Below are 21,610 nucleotides of genomic sequence, written 5' to 3'. Positions count from 1 at the left end.
TTGTATTCCCCCTTCAACTAAAACTTTCTAGTGTTTCCTGTAGTTCTAAGACCTTTACATCCTTCTTTGCTCACTTTGCAACTTTCTTTTTGATGAGCATTATCTTTAATTTCTGTAAGAGATGCCAAATCACATACACTACTACAGTCCAACTAGAGGCGTTCAATTGCATTTTGTTATACAGAAAATGAGTTACCTTATCAAAGCTGTCCCTGTAGATTTCTCCTAAATGTATTCCATTAAATCAGTGCTGAGCAGTGGCCAAAAAGACAAGTTGCTGAAAGCAAAAATGCCAGGTGCCATATTTTTTATCCAGCCTAGTTCACCTTCATGGCTGCCAATCCAAATCTCTATTAGCGGCAAATTTGACATCAGTGCCAATGTCTGCCACTGCTGAGGTAAAACAAATTCCATCATCACTTGGACCTGAGTAACCCTATTTATCTCAGCAGCCACCCAGCGGCAGAGAGTCTCCCATCTTCCCTAGATTCAAGGTGCAGTATATTCTGTCTTAGTCAGAAAATGAGATATTTAGCAGCGAGATCCAAAAAGAACAAAAAGTTCAGTCAGAGAAGGGCCACAATAAAGAAGTTATCTCTTTTCCCAGGTTCATGACACTGATGAGGAATCAAGCCCATAAACAGTTTCACATCACCATGATGTCTCTGGTGCATGGGTCCCCTTGGGCACTGTTATCTCCTGAATCATGCCAATCTGATTTCTCCTAGGAACAGTTGCTTCTTTCAGACATTTATTCTTGGGAAGAATAGGAAATACTGAGTAAGGAGGTGACACTGAAATGCAGCATTACTTTATACAGTGATTGACATTTCAAACTTTACTCTGTGGCACAGCCCATGAGTTGAGAAGTTGTTCCGTCTCTCAAATCCCTCTGTTCTGTATCCCAAGCTTCTGCACCAGCCAGAAGAAGCACAACAGAAGTTGAACAGACTAGAAAACCTTTCCTATTTTAGAAATTCCCTAGAGACTATTTGTCTGCAGTTACCATGCTTTTGGCTTTATTCCTAACACCTAATGATGAAAGCATACAAACAATATCAGCAGAGTTCTGTGAAAACTCTGGGCAAGTTCAGATCATTAGTGCACACAAAAGCATTGTGTACTTTCACCTTAGCAATGCACACTGATAAGAATAAACGTACCTCTTCATGCACTATCTTGTATGAGTATAGCTGCTCCTACAGTAGCCCATGGCACTTACTTCATTAATTTAAAATGAGTAATTCATATGAGTAATTAGAGTAATTCACATTGCACTGCTTTTTCCTATGAGAGGAATCAGTTAAAGTCATACAGAATTCATAGCTTGGAAGTGAGCAATGTATTTCTGCCAACCTGCCTACTACAAAGAAGTCTCTGTAAGCAAGCATATAGACTTATAAAAGGCAGGTCACAGTCATATCACTGGGTTTAGTTTTGTTCATGTTTTCCTCATGACGAAAAAAAAAAAAAAAAAGTCAAATCCCTCTTCGAAATATATAGAAGCATTTGTCTGAACACTTGTTGAACAAATATTGTAAGAAATTACGTAAAACTTCCACTGTTCTTTCCACTCAGCTTCCATACAGCTAACTGTATCTGAAAGAGGAACACAAACTTTAATCTTAACACATCTTGGTGCTTTGGATAGCCAACTACTCAGTCATAACACAGTAAATATTGATTTATGTTTTGGGTCAAATATATAAACAAAAGGCCAGTCAACCAACTCGCAGAATATACCACATTGCATAGAAATGTAAGACATCAAGTCAAGCACACTGTGCAAGTAATCAAAATCTTTCTTTCAAAATCTGTGACATTTTTTAGCCTTATTTCAAGTGGAATATCATGAGATATTAGGTCCCTGCAAGTTTCCTAAGAATCAACAGCTGAGAAGAGATTTTATTAATTCTGCCGTACGTGAAAGGCGGGAAGAATTAAGCCACTATTCATTTTCTTTGGCAGTGGCCAGGCTAATAGACACTTACTGGCTGTCCACTCAGCACATTGACTGTACTGGACAAATCACAGCAGATACTTTCTTGTCTGGCTGCCGAGCAGAAGGACAGAGGACTTAGGATATCTGGGAGTTCTACATCAGGGGAAGAAGAGTTTTAGGAAAACAGAAAATGGCCAAGGCAGAGGATAAGTGACAGGAGATGTAGGACTGTGAAAATATCATAAGAGAAAAAGACAAGTGGGGTTGTTGTTTTAAGGGAGTCACAAGAGACAGCAGAAGTTGAGGTTATTAGATGAGAAGAACTTAGGGGACAAATCAGCAGGAAACCTGTCTTTGTGAAGTCTTTTGTTCAAAGAACAATTTCATAAAGGCAAAATGGAGAACGTTGTATCCTATCCAGTGCTTCAGCCCAAAGGAAGTCTGTGAAAATTGCAGATGCCCTTCAGTTCTCAAAATCTCTGAGTCTGTGTGTTTATCTGTATTCCAAATGTGCAGAAAGTTTTATTTAAAAGTACTTGTATTTCTGCAAAACCCTACATTAATTCAAAAGGATTAATTTAAGAGATATCACAGCAGAGACATTTATATTGGTGCATACTGTGAGAAACCTTAAACCCTAACAATGTGAACAATAAATAAATGAAAACACAGCATCAAAACGTTAAACAAAAATCTGACAAGTTGGATGAGAAATGTCAAAGTACATATTGACTTCTTTTTCCATCCTCCCAGAAAAAATAAAAATCGGAAAGAAAGAAAAAAAAAATATATAGATATAGTAATCAGAACGAATAAAGGCTCTGTTTATCCTGTCTCAGCACAAAAGAACACACGAAATGTCAGAACAGAATAGACCATTTTGACCCATCACAACTAATATCTTGCCTTCTAATACTTCATGGTACTTCAGAATAAATACTCTGTGGTATTCTCCTTCATTGTACAATCTGTGTGATGGAGAGATGAAGAAATTCCTCTGTGAGTCTAGATAGCTGTCCATTTTAACCCTGGATCATGAGGCTTTTTGTGAAATTGTAATTTTTCTTCTTGTCTACGCAAGTCACTAACACTTTTTGATAAACTCTCTGCCTTAAGAATGTCCCAATAACAGCAAATTACAGTGCTTAAATTTTTTTATTGTATATATACACATCATGATCAAACAGATAAAGGTTATCAGTTGAATTTAGAGTGAAATCCTCTGCAGTGCTGAGACTAGCATGGAGATGGTTTCATTCTGAGAGTAGCATGAATACAGTTTCATTTCAGACTGAGAACACTACCTAATCTGACTTACAACAGACAATGTGCTGAGTGCATAATACAGAAAATGTAAAATGATTTCTTAAGAAAACATTGGCAACTTAATTGTATTATAAAAATCAATAGTTTATCATTTAATGGCTTTACTGAACAGAGAAAAGTGGCTATACTATCTGAAGTTTCCATCGGTCATCCAAAGGCTGTTTGAAGAACTCTCTGAATCAAAGAAGCATGAACAAAATATAGAAGATATTAGACAAAATCTCCTTCTACACTGTAAAGCTGAAACAAAACAACCAGTAGATCAGCATAGTTTGGAGTGTTTAAAGACTGTAACTACTATAAAGCACCTTAGCAAGTGCAAAGAGAACTTCTTTCACTTTAATGTAACTGCCAAACTTAAATACAGATTGCTTAAATATTATACCAAACCATGGCAAGTCATCAGTTTCCTCTGTGCTTTCATTGCTGCTACATAACTAACGAATTGCTCTGAAGGAATGGAGGTCATTAGCACACATACTGCACAAAGCTGATCGGTCTTTTAGTTAAAGAATTATACTGCCTTTTTTCAGATGTGATCACTTTTTTTTATCCATAAACAGATATCGGTTGTCCCATATAAAACCCAACAAAGCAAAAAAAGAGAACAAATCAATATTCTTTTCAGCTCTGTGATGGTCTTTCTACATCCACGAATACTAGCTACCTAGTTAGGCATTCTCATTAAATACGTCTCCATGATTTTCAGGGTTTAAATGTCTGCTTTGAACTGAAATTTGGCCAACCGATCACATGGGTGGATTCCAATAAAGCCTGACAAGACATAAGTAGCCTATTTTCCAGCTTCAAGTATTATTGTCTGAGCACTCAATGCTTTCTGGAGTGGTGCAGTGCATTTATTTCACAGAAAGAATATGATTTTTTATACGCTTCATGAACAGAATTAATCTGGTGATAGTGGGATACTGAAGTCTTCGCTCTCACCTCAGCACTATCCACTGTGGTGTAAAGAAAAGACATGCAGAAGGAATGCCTCCACGGCTTTCAACCTCTACTGCAGCAGCATCTGGCCCCCCAACATGTCCCTTCATTGTGGCCCTCCCTGGAATACCCTTCCAAGCCTGAGCACCAAGACCTGAAGAGTGGTGACAGAAGTCTAATCTTGGAAGTACACACCAAAAATTAGGCCAGACAAGTATTTTCTTAACTATTTCCCAGTCCTCAAATAGGGATTCTACAGAACTTCTGTTGAGGAAGTATTTGTGGGGCTTAGGAAAATAGCTTGTGAACCAGTTGTCCATTTGTGACATACCCAACAACAGTCTTCTTCAAATTACTGTGTTTTCTAAATTGAAGGCATTACTCCATATTTCTGAAAGAAAAGCCTTACTTGTATATATGTATCTCTCTCAGAAAAATTATTCTGTTATAGAAGCTCAAATTGAGACAGCCAGGATAACTAATGAATTCCACCTTTTTTTCTTTTTTTTTTTTTATTTGTATCAGAAGACCAAGGAACAAACAAAAATGAGACACAATTAAAGACTACGTGTACATTCTGCTGGAAAATTTTCCGAGACCAATAAACAGTGTGGATACAATGATGACTATGTAGTTAAATTACTGTATGGCATAATCTTGGCAAACATATATAAGGAAGGTCACTAGCCGAGGAGCAATGCTCAAGGGAAATAAAGACAGGCCTGGCGTTGGGGCAAATACGCCTCAGCTCCATGGCAGCTGTTACCAAGTGAAGGCTAAGCAGGCAGCAAAGCATATCGTGTCTCCCTTCACTGTAAGTCAAGAAAGGCAGGAAGGGTTTACAGAAAATTTCAAAGAATGCCCAGGTGTCTTCTTTCTCAGCTTAACTTTTATGTATATTATATACCTTCCAAAACATAACAAGGTGTTTCACAGTATACAGTATGAACTAGAAAGACAAGGGACTTCCAGACTACATGAACTGACAGTCTATAAAGGCATAAAACAAAACAATTCAGAACAACAGAATACAGATCAGACTGGCAAATGGTCGTTAGAGCTGAAATGGAGCTTTACACATGAGGGAAGGGAGGCCACCTGGCATGTATCAGCTGGCAGGCTGCTTCAACTGTGAGCGATGGTATGCAATAAGGAAAAGTCAGGAATGGATGAAGGAAATTATAGTACTATTCCTATCGATACAAAGCCAACCTATGCCAGTGGGGGTCCTTTAAAAATGGCTGGGTTTAATATCATACATCAAATATCTAGTGCATGTTGAACACTATCATAAATTAAATCAATTCTGTTCCCAGCATGACACTACTAACACCTTGGAATTTTAATTTAAGACAGAGATCTAACCACACCTTGTGCTTTTAGCATTTACATGAAGAAGAGATGTCTGTATGTTCCAATTTCCTGCTCCAAGACACAGTAAAAATTCATTCACTGAAATATGTTGTAATGTATGTGGGTTTCAGTTCAGAATGTGGAAGGGTTGTATTTGAAGATAAATGTGTATGAATTCTCACAGTTTTCCCCAGATTATTACCCAAGTACTTGCAGAACATTCATCATACCTTTCCAGGACTCTTTAGTAGATGTACTCTGCACAGAGGCCTAAAACATATAGTCAAAGAAAAATACATAACCCAGCAGCTCAGGTAGCAACAGCAGCTGACCTGAAGATACAACCATAGAGAAGCCAGTGTAACAAACATCTTGATTTTCTAATCATTATTTTCACAATATTCCCACATTACCATACTTCCAAATCGGACCTTCAAGTATGAAGGGACCAGGTCAAAGAGGGGCCAAGTTTAATGACACATGGTTCCTTGCTAGTTTTACACTACCTGCTGTTTCTGAGAGATAGGGTCAACAAAAAATATATGGTTTCTACTGTAAAACTGTAAAACTATGAAAAAAATTTCCCCTCACACTACCTCTGAAACCTGTTTTCTCCAGCCACTGGCAAAAGGGCCTTGTGCAGCCCAAAGCTGCCCTGCACAGGCAGGCAGCTAATTCCACATCTTCTGCTCACAGCTGGCTGCTTTACACACCTTTATTACCTCAGGTTCTTCAGTCTGAAACTTGATATTTAACCAGAATTTCTTAGCTCCTCAGGCCATAGACCTGTCACAAAGTTTTTGGTCTTTTTAAATACAGACTTGTGTCAATGAATTTCAAGATGACTTCTGGTTAAACCATATATAATGAACAATGTAGTTTCTGTTGTCTACAGAACTCCCCAACAGTTTTTTAACCTGCCTTTTGATATCACCATCTCTCTTTTGCCCTTGTTCTATCAACTGTTTTTATTTAATTTTTACTGAGCTACTAAAACCGTTGTTCAGTTTTAGTATTACTGTTTTCTTTATCTCTAATACCCAAGAACTCTAATATGTGTAATCCACGTATGATAAAACTACACTGAATGTGATTTCTTTGAAAATCCTAAGGTAAAATGAGAAAGCTAAATAAATCCTAACTCATTCCCCTCCTTGACAAGACCAGGAGAGTACCTTTCAGCAGCAAAGGAAAGGAAGATGATGAACAGGGTGAAGATGGGCTGAAACACTATCAGACCCGCTGGTGGCTCAGCACCTTCAGTTCATGGATTTCATCAGTGTGATGGGTTACAGGGTCCTTAATTCTTAGTAGAAATGTTAAGGCACGCTTTGAGAGAGAAGGGGGTATTCAATTATTTATTTGCATGTGTGTGAAAAGGCTATGAAGTTTCATAAGGAAATGCCGTGATAAAGAGTGGTGATTTCAAGGAATGATCTTCTGTGAGTGCTATTCCAAAACCCTGGATCAAATTGGTTCCCTGTGACCTCTTCCCACAGGCTTTTGAAGCCTTCAAGACTTATTCCTGACAACGTTAAACTAATGGTGCTGTGCTCATCTCCTAAGAGAAAAATGCATGGTCCACAAGTCTAATTAATTCCATAAAGACCAAGGGCTTTTACGCAGCTGCTTCAGTTCATAGCTTCCCGCATCCTTCTCAGAGGAAAAAAATATAAATAATAAAGGACTCTCTGGCACCCTGCATGGGGACCAGCACAGCCTTGTCCGAGGGCCAGCAGCCCTCACGCTTGGCCAGTTTTTATCCACTCGGCCTGCGGGCAGCCCTGCCATCACCGGGAGACCCCCAGTCCCCTCACTCGAGCTCGCGGCCGAGGGCACCCAACGCCCGGCCGCCATCACCCAGCGACCTGGCCGCTTCGCGCGCGCCGCCATTTCCAACGGCTTCCTCCCCGCTCATCCCCGCCTCTCGGCGAGCCCTGGGCCCGCCCCTGCTGTAGGTGCGGCCTCGTCCCCAGCCACCATCGGCCAGGTGAGACCCGGCGGGGGCTGAGGTCCCCGAGCAAAGCGACCCCGGTCCTCCGCGGCCAGCGGTGGGGCCTTGCCGGAGCGGGACGGCTGTGCCGGCCGGTGTTCAGGACGGCCCCGGCGGCGGAGGGACGGGGGAGCCCGGCTGTGCGCTGGAGGGACGCGGCCCTGTTGTGGCGCAGGGAAACTGATTTACGGGGATGCCGGTGCTTGAATCACCCCGTATCAAAACGCTTTGCGGTTGCATGTTTCTAAAAATGAAAAGTTTGATTCTGTTTTTTTTTTTTTTAACTTCTTAATTCTGCAAGTTGCGTGTAAAGGCTGCCTCCGCCACTTCAGGCATAGGAACGCTGGCAGTCTTAGTATAGTTTATTAATGGTCTTTTTGCCCATTTATTATGTTAACTTGTGTTTTGAGAAAATATATAGCAGTGTTACAAACCCAGCTTTAAATATTCAGTATGTGGAATTCATTTGTCTAGAAGATGCTAAAACCCTTCATCAGTGATGAACTGCTTTCCCTGGTGTGTCCCAGCCTACCATAAATCAGCACTGGCTTTGGGCCCATGATGGTGAGTTATATGTATTAACAGTCTTGGGTCTAAGCCTACGTTCCCTGCCAAAAATAGTGTGTTTGTGTCATTTTTCAATGCGAATTAGTAGGAGGTGCGCGTTCACTTTACTTTGCTTCACACTTTTGTCTCTGGAATAGAAAAATAAATAAACACAGCTTTTTCAACACATGGAAATTGATCAGAAAAGTATACTCATATACTTGTGTAAATAGTCCCTTTTAAGTCAAGGGACTAGCCATGGCTACAGAGGAGTTTAGGAGTGCATGAGTCTGTCTCTCCCTTTCTCCCATGGGGTATAATAGTACTTAGTATTAGGTAATTTAAAGAAGCCTGAAGGTTTGTGTTTACTGTTTGTGAAATGCTTTTTTGCTTGTAATTTACAAGGGCCCGATTGTTAGAAACATGGGGCTACATGTACACAAAATACCATTGAAATGTGCTATATCACAGCATGAAACATTCTAGTTGGAAGAACAAAATATACATGAGAATGTGTCATAGGATGGGGGTAATTTTGCAGGGTCCTGAGTGGTTTGTGAGGAAGAGGGTTAAAGGGCCCTTTGGACTGTTGCTACTTTATTTTTGGTGCGGGAGGCATTATAAAACTAATGATCAGTCAGTGTACAATTCAAGACATCTCAAGGTAAATTCTGAAAGGAATCTGTTCATCCAAACATAAATATCTTTTCATTGTCACTTAACTTTATAAACCATATTTTTCTATTCTTCATGGTTTGTCATCGACTGACACTTTAAGCCTGTATTTCTAGTTGGGCAGATGTACTAAAGTACATGGTTCAGGGAAAAAAAAAAAAGCTTGATCTGTGAAAGAAAAATGAGAGAACTGCCACTTTACAGCATTCTATTAAGATGTCATAAAAAAGATTTATTTGAAAAATATGCAAAAAAAAAAAAAGTGGAGGGCTTATATTTCAAGATGCTGTTGATTTTTTTCTAAAATAGCCCCTCTTTTTTCAAAAATAATTCCTCTGGGTTTTAAGCCCTTTTTTTGATTTTATGGAGAGGATAGGAATAGGAGTGATGAAAATGGAAAAATATTGCAATTATGAATTTTCCAGTCTTTTTCACGTGTTTCCCTGATCAATTTACAGTAATCAGCTTCGTAGTATGAATTGTCCCAACACAAATGGTAACAAACTTTGAATCTAGCTGGCTTTTAGCTAAAGTTAGAAAGAGCCATCTCGTTATGAATTTGATAGTTAGGAGTCTCTTCAGTTTTCTGAATCTATATAAAATACGTTCTGCAAATTAATAATTGACGTAGCCTGTATGTATGTCAGTTTCAAAAACAACTGCATTGGTGACAAATACTAAGCCACATTTTAAGTACTAAGCCACATTTTAAGCCATGAATTCTATTTGATGATTTGAAAATTAAAGATTTCTAGTGGTCATATGAGATTTCTAGTCCTTCAATAAGTGTTCTTCACCTCAGAGGTTTTTTTTTTTTCTTTTTAATACCATGCACTTACTAGATGTTACCTTTTCATATATATTTCTACCCTTTCTGTGATCCATTGAAAGTCTTTGATTATTTGATCATGCTTTCTACTTTTTCTTAAACATATCATTTGAATTAGAACTTTTCAGTTTACACCATGCTTTCTCCACTTCAATTTAAGGACTAATTGTTAGCAGAAGTTTTTTTCTGTGAAATATGTGTGTCTACGTGGTGTTTTACCAGCACACATGTTTTTTCCATGCTCAGCACCAACCAGGTGAGAACTATTTCCATACAATACAATGTGGAGATAAATTAATGTGATGTCAAGCCAAAGCTAATAAGCAGTGCTGAAAGGCAAAGAGTATTAGCACAGTATTGAACCCAAGTTAATATATCAACATGGCTTCCACTCACTTTGCACTTACACAGAGCTATTTGCATCTTCTTTCAAAGCAATGCATGATGTACTTGTTAGTGGGCTGAGTCTATGAAAACCAGGTGCACTTTATGAGAGAACAGTGAAGAAAATGAAGTATTACTTTCCATGTCTTCTCTGTAATTCTAACTACAGCAGTGTTTGCAGATACTGTAGCTGTCCACCTTGCTAAGTAGCTTTAGCCTGATAAGCTTGTTACACATGATATGGTTTCTAAATTTCATTTTCTTCCTAATCAAAAGGATGAAAATGAACTAATGTTTCTGGTAACAGCATGCTACATGTTTCTAATTTCTGTGTGTTTATATTTTTCCATTTTTATTTCATTTACAGTCAACTTGGAGGTTTACAATAATTGTTCCTTGTTAAAATAGAATGCTGTTTAACATCAACTGGTTTCATCACATTTTCCTAAATGAATGGTGATACATTTTTTAAAATAGAATGATGTTCTAATCTTTCAACTGTGTAAATTGTTTATGAAGTCATGCAATTTGTCACTGAATTTCTAGCTCATTTGCAGTTGTGTATCATCTTATAATATTTTAAACTTTTTGTTGCTCTCTGGTTGTGAGAGGCCAGTATTACATCTAAACTTTTCTTCATGTGAAGCTATACTTACATTCTCCTGGTCGGCATATTCTTCTGATCTGTTTAAAGAAAACAATTTCAGGCTCCAAAAAATTCCAGAAATTAAAACTAATTTAATTTTGCAAGTACTCTGTACTGAGCTGAAGCAATGTACATAAACAAGGTATAACAAATGAATTAGAAGCACAGTCTTTTGAAATGTTTTCTCTGAGTTGATGAGCACTTTCAGTTTCCACAGTGAAGGTGCATGTTGTCTCTTGTGACTGGTCCTAGTTGCTGATTAAGACTGACAACTGCTTTTTATGTTCAGGGGCCCTTCACATTCTGCTGACTTCAGATGAAATTGCAAATATTCTGCACAATCAAAAAGAGAAGTGGGAGGCTTCCGTATCAATCCCTTCACTTTCTACTGTTCTGATTCTCCAACTGCAGAAATCCCTTAACTCACATTGACTTTAGCAGCCCTCAAAATAACTTAAGTGTTTGGTTTGAGTCTTAGAGTAATCATCCTCAAAGGAGACTGCTGAATTTGAAAGAAGATAATTTGTCTAAGAAGTCTCTGCCAAATATCTCTAGATGGAGTGGTTTCTATTGCAGCTGTTCCATATGATTCTCTTTTTTTATATTAAATGTTAAGCCCCTCTTTAAAGGAATTCTGATGTTTTCCAGTGAGCACTTGATAAAAAAGAGTAATAAAAACAATGTGTGTTAAAGATAATTTTCACTCGTTTTTAAACCGTGAGGAATCCTTCATTGTTAAAAATAAGGGGTGATGATAAAATTACAATTTCAACTTGGAATGTGAGGAAAGGTATCATTGAGCACTTGATGCATAAAAAAACATTTTCCAAAATAGCATCAATATTAATAGTTTTTGGAACTTGATTCTCTTGTGGTAGCCGTCTGATGCAGTTGATATACATTCTATTATGAAGGCTATTTAAGAATAGTATTTGTATCTTTTAAAATATTGTTCGAGTTTCAATATAGGAATTTTTTCATGTCAAATCCCATATAAATTGTGTTTTGTTTTTTTTTTTTATTTGCAGGGTAGTGTATAAGTGTCTTTACTGATTGAAAACCTGAAATATTTTTTTTGCTGTGAAAGCTGGAAAATGTTCAAAAATCAGTATCAGGTAAAACAGAAATAGTTTTAATTTTTACCCTCTTCCATTTCACCTTTGAGAGAACTCAATTAAAATGGCTTATTCAGGGGGAACAAAAAGTCCAGATACAGAAATGTTTTAGAAAGTGTATTATTCAGTATTTTTATTAAAATGTTATGAAATAGTGGGTAGCTACAGATGCTGTAAGGTCTGGAATGGATACCGACGTGGTGATATCAGTGACTGTTTTCCTGCCTGTTCCCTTGTGGGCTAGGGAAGGCGCCCCGTCTGCTCCCATCCAGTCATGGAAGCAGGCCCAGCTCGTAAAGTATAGTCGGAACAGGACGGTTGGTCTCTCTTCCTGGTCCAGCACAGGTTACCTGTGAGGTACCACCGGCCAGCACAGTCATATTGTTCACAAACTTTAGTATCACATTTTCTGTTTCTTGGCCTTCCTTTTCACTACTCTACTTCCCTTTCTCTACACCAGTCCACTCCCAAGAAAGCAACCCACCCCAATTACTTATTCACAGTAGTCCCAGATGTTCTACATCTGTACCTGAAACATATTTCTGGTGCTGTTACGTAGACTATCACAGCTTTATATGGTATTAATGATATGGGCACTTAGGTGCTGTTGGCCTTGTAGGAGTGCAGTCCCCAAAAGATGCCTCATACTGCCCTCCAACTCCGTTGTTCATGGAGTTTAACAGTTTCTTGTATAACTCCTCCTCAGCCATCCACAAGATCCAGCCATCCATCACGGCACTGTCAGTAACTTCTGTCAGCTTCTCACATCGGTGCTTGTTATGTTCAGCATTTTCTCATGTTGTGTGCAGTAGTAGTTTTCCATGTCCCGTTCAGTTATTTTAACATCAAGCCAGGGCCTACTCAAGGGCTGCAGCGTTAACAATATGTACCTGTTTCTATTTTGGAGAAAATTCCAATTGTTTGATCCAAAAGATTTGTTACAAACATACATACATTGGCAGTTAAGAATATTTTACAACTTCCTGACAGCTTGGTCCTATAGTCCTTAAATATGTCTGATAACTTTTTAAATCGATAGTACATCATATTTTTTAAATTCTTCTTCATCCATTATGAATTAAAAATATATTTTATGGATGCTGTTTATGGAATGCCATTTTTAATCTCCTTAGAACTTAGTAAGTGTAGTCACCGGGGTTATCTGTCAGGCATGGGGGGGAAATAATTTATATACGGTACAGAGTTGATGTTCTCTGAAAGCATAATTTGAAGCATTTATTTTGCTGGCACGACTGCTCGCCCCTCTTGCTCATACTGACTTCTGTACAATTGTTTGGGCAGCTGAGCATAAAGAGTATTGGGAAGTGCATACAACTAGAAGTGAGAAGGGAGAGACAAAGTTGTAGTGATTGATTAGGTTGACCATAATGCTGAAAAAATGCTGATCAAACCATAGCCTGAGTACATCAGAAGACATCTTCTGTGACATCAATTGTGAAAAACACTGAAGCAGATAATTCCATAAGAACAGCTGATAAAGCCTGCTTCCCTAAATGCTTATGGTTAAATTCTTTGATGTCTTTATATGTTTCGTGAACTGTTCTGTCAAATCAGGCTGGAATTTGGTAACTAGTAGAAAAGTTACAGGGAAATGTCTTTGACATACTCACACATGTAAACAGAACCAGCATGACTCTGTAAACTTAATTTCCTTAGGATGTTAGACAAAACATCAAACATGCAACAATTTTTTTGATCATTTAACAGTATGTTTTAAATTCACTTTATTTGGTGAGTTGTAGAAATAAAGTATATCTAAGTATAAATTGGAAATCTCCAGCATATTTTTAGAATTTTTACAATAATTTTGCATTTCAGAGAATGAAATATATATATATATATATATTTCATGAAATATTTCATGAAATATATATATATTTCATGATATTGCTTCAAATTTATGTTCTGATCTTCTAATAAAGATAAATATTGACTATATGCATTGCTATATTGTAGTAGTCTAGAGGCTGTTAATACGCTATTGTCTGACTGATCAGTAATACTGACTCTGGTGTGGGGTGGGATTGTATTTGGTACATCACTGGTACTCTTGACCGGTGATGATTCTGTGCTGAACATTTGGTTGGTTGATGCATCCTTAAACCATTTTATCATAGGGTGGTCCATTTGTTGAAATATTCAGTGCTCAAGGCAAGAACCCAGGAGCAAAATGGAAGATTTTTGGCAATCCTTCAGCTATATGGAAAGTAAGTTTTTAAGAAACTTGTTAAACCTAGAGTATAAAACTTAGAAAAATGTGAATGAAACTTTTTTTTTAAGATGAAGAATTATATTAGGATGCTTATGTTTGTTTGTTCGTTTCTTTTTGTAGGAATATGATAAAGAAATAAAGGGCTTTGTTTTTGTACTTGAAGGAAGCAGTCAAATCAACAGAATGCAGCTACCAAAGGAAACTAAACAAGCTCGTAAGTGTCAAAGAACTAAATGTCCATGATGCTGTTCTGATTATTAAAGCAGTCATATATTGGAATGTCAAACTTGTATTATTCTCCTTTATTCTGAGCTTAGTTCAGCATTAGCAAAGTTGTTTTTTCATTAATTTTTTAGCAGGTCAGCACAAATAAGTAAAAGGTATAGAAATGCTGTGTTAAAGTTCTTAAGGGAAGATCCTTGGTTGCTGCATATTGTCCTAATTCTTCTGGTTTGCTTCTGTATCTGATCCTGCTACAGACTGATGTCTGGCAAACAACTTCTGATTCTGTCAGAATAACTGGTGCAGTTGGAAAAGATAGATAAGTTTTCAGGACATGTGTGTTAGAGCACTTGTCTTTTCTTATTTCTACTTCATCAATTTGTCTAATAAAAGATATTATCACTATACATGAATTTTGTATTAACTGAAATCACTATGGTGTGGTGACTTTCCACTCAAAAAAATCCCCAAAAGTGCTGTGAATAATGCTATATTTTTACATTTCTTATTCAAGTATGTCTTTGTTATTGAGTCAAAGGTCTTAGCACACATTATTGTAGTCAGGTATGTTGTGTAAGAGCTAGATCTTCCACTTGTTTAAATCAAAATCATAACATTTATTGGAAGGAATTAAGCCCCATCATTTGCACCAAAACAAAGCCCCAAAATCAAAGCAATTTGTGTTGCAGAGAACATACAGCAATCATCTTAATTCATGCCTTAAATTCCGCTGCAGGGTGTTGTGTGTTATAGGGCTTGTAGTAATGAACCAAGCTGTTTTAGGTTTAACCACATGCTTTTGAAGAAAAATTGAGATGGTGATTTTAATTGATTAAAGTAGGAATCGTCTAATATACTTCTCATGCATGGTATTTAATTACCAATTAATACAATTTTTCTCAAACATACAGAAAAAATAATAAATGAGAAGTTTAGTCTGGTTATGCACTAAGGCCTTGAAAAGTAATCTGACTTTCATAAAAGAAGTTTTAGTATTATATTCAGTATTGTAAATATTAGACTAATGTATCTTTCTGAGAAATCCAACCTTAATTTGTTTATTGCCAAACCTAAAATAAACTATTACAGCCTAAAACGAGGCTTGAGAATTACTGCTGTGCATTATCACTGCTAAAAATAGTTTGGTTTCAAATCAACTTTAGCTAGTGCTGCAATACTGTAGCCAAATTCCCATCTCTTACCATTCTGTCTCTCTGTCTCATTCTGTCTTCAGGTGTGTGCCTTAAGTATTTCATTTCTGTCAAATATACGATCTGCCAGTTGTACTGTAAATTTGGAATGCTCTTCCAGAATAAAAGACATTATGTACACAAATATAATTTGAAATCTTAAAATGTTATTTGACCCACAAAAGAAAGAAGTTTTGAATTGGCATTTTTCAGAAGAAGAAATATTGTTGCTGTTGAGTCTTGCTAAGTCAATGAAGACCAGCCCATATCCTCACGGGTGGAATAGCTAACAAAACCATAGAACGTTCAATTCACACAGCTTTGTACTACCTGTTTTTCCCCAAATTCCAGGATTCCCTGGATCCCGAAAGTTTTCTTGTGTTTATTGCCTCGGTTAAGCGTGATAGTTGTAAAAATCAGAATACGCCATTGAGCATTGTTGCAGTGATCTGGATTGCATTTTTACTCAAGATCTTTTTAAAGTTGTTTAGTAAGGTTTACATTGTCACAAATGTAAAAGCTTCATATAGTTTTGAGATAATCTTGATATGAACGTATTACTTTATTTTATAATTGTTACAGGATATTTGGTTCACATGCTCTTGGAACACAATATAAGTGTACATAAAAAATCGGTTCCTTTTATTTTCATGAGAACTTCTCTAATGACACAGATGAAACCTCTAAAACAACACTTTCACTGCAGTTTGAATTTTTTTTTTCATGTTCATGTGTTTTGTGAACCTTGGGAAACAGTATTGCAAGAGCAAAACTGTATAGTACAACGTTGAAATGCTTGATGGTGAAAGGTGTATTTGTGTGCACACAGCATATTTAATTTTTTTCTGTTTCTAGTGGGACTGATCCAGCAGTTTCTGACACTTCAGATTTTTGTGCCAATGGGACAAGACTTCTCCACCGAGTTACTGTAAGATGCATAAAATTTCCTTGAATGCTTAATGTAAAGTGGATGCCTGATTGCAACCATTAATTGTAATGGCAGATTTTCCATTAAAGCACAATGACTTACCAAGTCAATAAGAAGTAATTAAGCTAATGAGATCATTATTTCTTGGATATTTTAACTACTGACATTCCTCTGAAGATTGAAAAGATTCTTAAAATCGTAAATGAAGATGGTAAGACTGAAGAAATGAGACGTGAATTTATCAAACAAAATATTGGCTCACAGGGGTCTCCCGAAAATTCATAAGAAATTTATCAATCACTATTCCGGGGTCCTTTGCTTTAGGGGAAAAAGAAATATTCTAATAATTAGATTAACAAAAGAAATATTACGTCATTAGAAGCCCTGCAAGAATAGATGAGTTAAATGATATGTAATTAAACTGGGTAAACTCAGTGCTGAATTTTATTTTTGTTTGTCTTTCTGTAACTTCTCTGTTCTTTGATGAATTTCCTGAGTGTAGTTCTGCTTACACTTTCTGCTCCTATGGTTTTAATTGCTGTATTACTTCTAAAAGTGTTTAGCAAAAGGGACTAAATAAGATAAGTCATGCAGTAAGCAGAAACCAAGTACACAGATTTGCTTCTCATAGGCATTCTGTAGACAGATGGCAGAGGCTTAGTGCCAGGTTCAGGAACGTATCTTCAGATTGCCTATGGTTTTGTACTGGGTTTGGTTCTTCAGGGTACTTCTATACCTCTTATCAAGAACTTTTCTGCAATTCTTCCTCTTTCATTTTCCCTTTTTTATCACTTGCTTTTATTTCTTCTTTTTTTTTTTAATAAACATGAGAACTCTAATTTTCTACTGCCTCTTCCCTCTTTCTTTGCACTTTCTCTTTTGAGCTTGTATCTAGGCTTTACATTTTCTCATTGCCTTTCTTGTTACCTCCCATTGCATTTGTATTTGCTATATATAGCATATATAAACATACACTACATTACTGTATTTGACTATATTTACTATATAAATTCAATATATTTAAATAGTTGTAACTTTTATTTTTTACTTCTTTTCTTTTTTCTGTTAACCTTCCAGATTCTAATTCAGTATTATCAGACAACCTGATACAAATCATAATTCTCTTTCCTCTTATATGCAGTGGTTTCATTGTCTATGTTGATGAAGTAATCTGTCTTAATACATTTCCACTGAATTTTTATGAAATAATAAATGTTTAATTCAGTGTAACTGTTTCACTACTTAATTATGTTATAATAAAATTATGCTTATGCATTCAAAGTAACCAAAGCTACCTAAAGGTGTATATGCAGAAGATGATAGAAACTTATTTCAAAAAATTAATGTTTTGTATTAGAAATCAACTGTAATTTATTGATGTACCAATAAACTCTGTGCAAATACTTGCAAAATAGACACTGTATTTTATTTTAGCAGACTCCTGATAATCCAGTAATTAATGAAGGCAAGTCCTTCTTGCTTCTTGTTGCTTATACATACTAGTAATAAGTGACTGCCATTCAGTTCTTTTTATTTCAAATGTTTTGAAAGGAATCTATTGCTTGTTTGTGGACAGAATATTGATTGTGCTGGTGCTTCCTGGAGTTCAATGGCCCAAGACAGTTTTTTACATAGTCTGGCTATGTACTTATAATATAGTCTTACTACTGAATCTTTGAGTAGCTTCATGTGAAAATTCATAGCATACCAAGCCATCATACCTGCAAATTTACTTTTAAGTAAAAAACACTTTGGCAAGATTTATAACAGCAGCAAATGATGCTTTATGGTACATTCCTTCCCCTCCCATTCTGCGTAAATAGAAATAGTATGAATATAGTTTGAGCTTCATCCTCTCTTCTGCATTTTACTCTGTGACTTATCTGATCAGCAAACAAGAATTTCTTCAAGGCCATCCATCACTGCTGGCATCAGCTGAGCTAAACCTTCTAACTTGCTCCTAATCAACCAGTCATGCGAGATTCCTGTCATAAATACTGAATGTGCAAACAACTGTTTAAATTATCTGTCTTGCCTTTTCTTTGGAAAAAAATTGAGTAGAAATGTAGATACTTTGTTAGAGGGCATGAATAGATGTGTATCACCACATTAACAATCAATGTATTGATCTGCCTAACAAATGTGTAAAATAATTTGTGGATGAAGAATTTGGTGAAGCATAATAAAATCTGAAATAAGGTAGGGAGCATGTAATTTATGCAGCCTTTTTGAAGCAAATAATAGCAAAGCTGTTAGTAATACTGGATATAGCCATCTGTTGTAAATGTAGTAGCTGGTTGTTAAATCCTCAGTATTATGGATTTTGCTACCTTTCTGAAAAAGCAAAAGTAGCTCAATGTTTGGAAAATATTTGTGCCTAAAAGAAAACAGCATCTGGCTTGTGTTCGCATTCTTGGTTTAGTTCCCAATATATGGACGTGTGCAGGTGCTAGCACTTCTGCGTGGCATCTTGTCAAGCACACATACATTCATTCTTCTTAAAATACTGTAATGCCAGTCATTTGTCATACTTTATTTCTGATGTGTTTTTATTAGATGTTAGGTATCGTGGGAAATTAGTAAGTCGTATAATAAGTTTTACAGCAAACAAGTAGAGTTGTTGATGTGAGAAAACAAACCTTTAAATTGTACCATAGATTTCCCCCGTCCCAACAGAGAAAAGTAGAGTTATCTGAGGCACGAACAAGAGTTAGAGTTCTGTTTCTGGTTATGTACTGGAATGCCGTGCAGCCTTGTATATGTCCTTGGAATTCGATCTGCCTTTTTTCTTCCCCCAAGTTCTTTCATACAAGTTGTGGGAGTAATATTTATCAAGTTATTTTGAAAGTACACTACAGAGAGTTAACTAACTCATTGTTGAATGATACTTTTAAACATCCAAAACACTGAAAATTGGAGTGGTTATAAATTTGTCCTACTTGTCAGATATAAAAAAGGATTCATGAAATTAGTATAGAATTGAAAACAAAATTCACAGGCCTGGTTTAAAAATAAGTCACTAGTTACATTGGCATTTGCTCTGTAAGAAGATAGGTATTTTTCCTCCCCCTGGTCAGGATAAATCTGTTAGCTTTATTCTGCAGATATGTCTAATTTCTCACATTTGATGACTTTCAGTGCTTCTGCAGCTGTAAACCTATTCTAAGTCTTCTTATATCAATAGTTCCATTGTTCATTCAAATAATCAGTATAAAACATGAGGCACGGAGAAAGACTTTTTTCATTGTTGAAGGTTTTGAGCCTTTTTCTAGAGTATTGTCAGGTATTTTGCAGCTGCAGAACAAGAATATTCTCAAGTGGGTAATTTCTTGTTTCTTCAGTTATTGAAGGGGAGAAATCAGAATAAGTTTCTCATGTTTTTATAACAAAAAAAATATTAAAAACTGTAGGTTCAAAATCTGTTTGTAAATGTACACGTTTTCTAAGGTTGGAAAGAAAGAAATGAGGATGGTGGTGCTGAATACACATCCTGAAACACTGATGAAATTACTCATACCTGGAGGCCCAGGTGGCTAAAAAGTTGAGTGTTATCATCTTCGGTTATTTTGATGATAGTATTTTTATAGTAACTTACAAGAATTAAAAAAAAATAAAAAGCCATCATATCCTGGCAGAATTAAAGCAGAGAAGACTAGCGTGATATCTGATTTTGACTAATACATAAACTCTGGGGTTCTGAATAGTTGATGTCCTGGTGATATTACAGAATAAATAGCTGTGCTCTAAGACTTTATAAAGTAAAGAAAAATATTGATTATGTGTATTTTAGCTGGTGCATCACTTTAAATAACATGGAGTAAATTGAATCATGTATGTTTGGTTGGTAGGGTTTGTTGTTCAGGATGTTCATATGTCAAGTAAGGTAAATGTAGGAACCAGTGTTAGCAAGAAAACTTAGTTGTCATTTTAAAGGCAAAATTCTTAGCAATTCACATAATTCAGTAATTAGAATAAAAGGTTTAAATGTGAGAAATATGTCTGTACTTAAGAGGTCTATATATAGCAGGTGTGAACATAACCTTTTCTTTGTCTTTGTAAACATGAAAAGACTGATTGTCTCTCTTGAGTAGATAAATTCACGGAACGAAAAATAAAGTGAAAAGAGTAACAGTCAATAAACTAAAGAAAATACACAACGGAATTAGTTACAGGCATAAATAACTGCATTATAAGGATAATTTGATTCTGGAAAAGATATATGCACTAAACTTTCCACATATTAATACTCATTAGAGTACTTTGTCTATACTGAACAAATCAAAACCTATTTTCTAGAATTACAGTTTTCTAAATCATTTGACACAGCTGGCTATGCTTCAGAGGAACATACCACCATGCCATAAAAAAGAATTTACTAAATACTTGAAAATGAGAGAAAGAGCCAAATGAATGAGCAGGTATCAAAACCAAGATGTTAAAATATTTATAGAAGATTCCAGAACATGTAAGAAAATATCAGTGACCATTTCCACAGTGTTTTTTTTGGGGGGGGAGATTGGGGAAATTTGTGAAGTTCTATGTGTAATGAAGCTTTTACAACAAATTATTCTTGATCATTGAAAATATCAGATCATTCAGTTAGAGAATTGATTGCAAATATGTCAATATCTTGCAGAGAGAGCTCAGGAATCACAATTTCTTCATAATTGCTAACATTTGGAAAGCTTTTCTATTCTAGCAATCAGATTTCATGACTCTCTTTCTGAACCGGCCACCTGTAGTACTGCCTTTTTATGGATACTGTTTAAGGGGACTTGTGTGGGTTTTTGTTGTTGTTGTTAGTTTTTTTCCTTAATTGTCTCCAGAAAAAGATTATCAACATAGAAAATTCCAGTATATAAAAAGAAAGATGGTTCTTTGCATCTTGTTCCCTAGGCCTATGTGACGTATAAATCTCGATCTTTTGTTTTGTAGAGATTTGATTGATTATCAACATAACTAAGTCTGTTTTAATGAGGGCAGAATACAGTGCTCTGGATTTCAGAAGATCAGACAGACAGTTCAATAAGATAATATCTCCTACAAGACCAATTTACAAGTAGCGAATAAAATACAACATGAATGAAATACAGACTATTCCTGAAAAAAAGCAAATTTAAGAATCTGACCATGGCAAATCACTTAACCATTACTATCCCTTTCTTTTTCTATCTTTAAAGTGGGGCTGATGATGGTACTATCCGACATTTGTGAATCACATAGCATTTATGGAGAAAAAGGCCCTATGATAACTAAGACCTAATATGCTAACATACTAATAGTTAA

The 21,610-nt window shown here is 36.2% G+C and overlaps 1 protein-coding gene across 6 annotated transcripts in view; it reads left to right on the top strand.

Annotated features, from left to right (window-relative positions):
* The first annotated feature begins 7,331 nt into the window (after positions 1-7,331).
* CFAP20DC (CFAP20 domain containing) overlaps positions 7,332-21,610 on the top strand; it is a 70,207-nt gene continuing 55,928 nt past the window's right edge. For 3 of the 6 annotated variants that reach the window (XM_040568960.1, XM_040568955.1, XM_040568959.1), the window contains exons 1-6: positions 7,333-7,553; positions 8,031-8,120; positions 11,665-11,751; positions 13,890-13,979; positions 14,105-14,198; positions 16,252-16,324. In XM_040568960.1, coding sequence (XP_040424894.1) covers positions 11,731-11,751; positions 13,890-13,979; positions 14,105-14,198; positions 16,252-16,324 — 278 coding nt within the window. In that variant the 5' untranslated portion in view covers positions 7,333-7,553; positions 8,031-8,120; positions 11,665-11,730. The other 3 variants (XM_040568956.1, XM_040568958.1, XM_040568957.1) reach the window with 3 other exon arrangements.

The sequence above is a fragment of the Cygnus olor genome, chromosome 10 (assembly GCF_009769625.2).
Source record: "Cygnus olor isolate bCygOlo1 chromosome 10, bCygOlo1.pri.v2, whole genome shotgun sequence".
NCBI classification, from domain to species: Eukaryota; Metazoa; Chordata; class Aves; order Anseriformes; family Anatidae; genus Cygnus; species Cygnus olor.
This window is presented reverse-complemented; position numbering and strand designations above follow the sequence as displayed.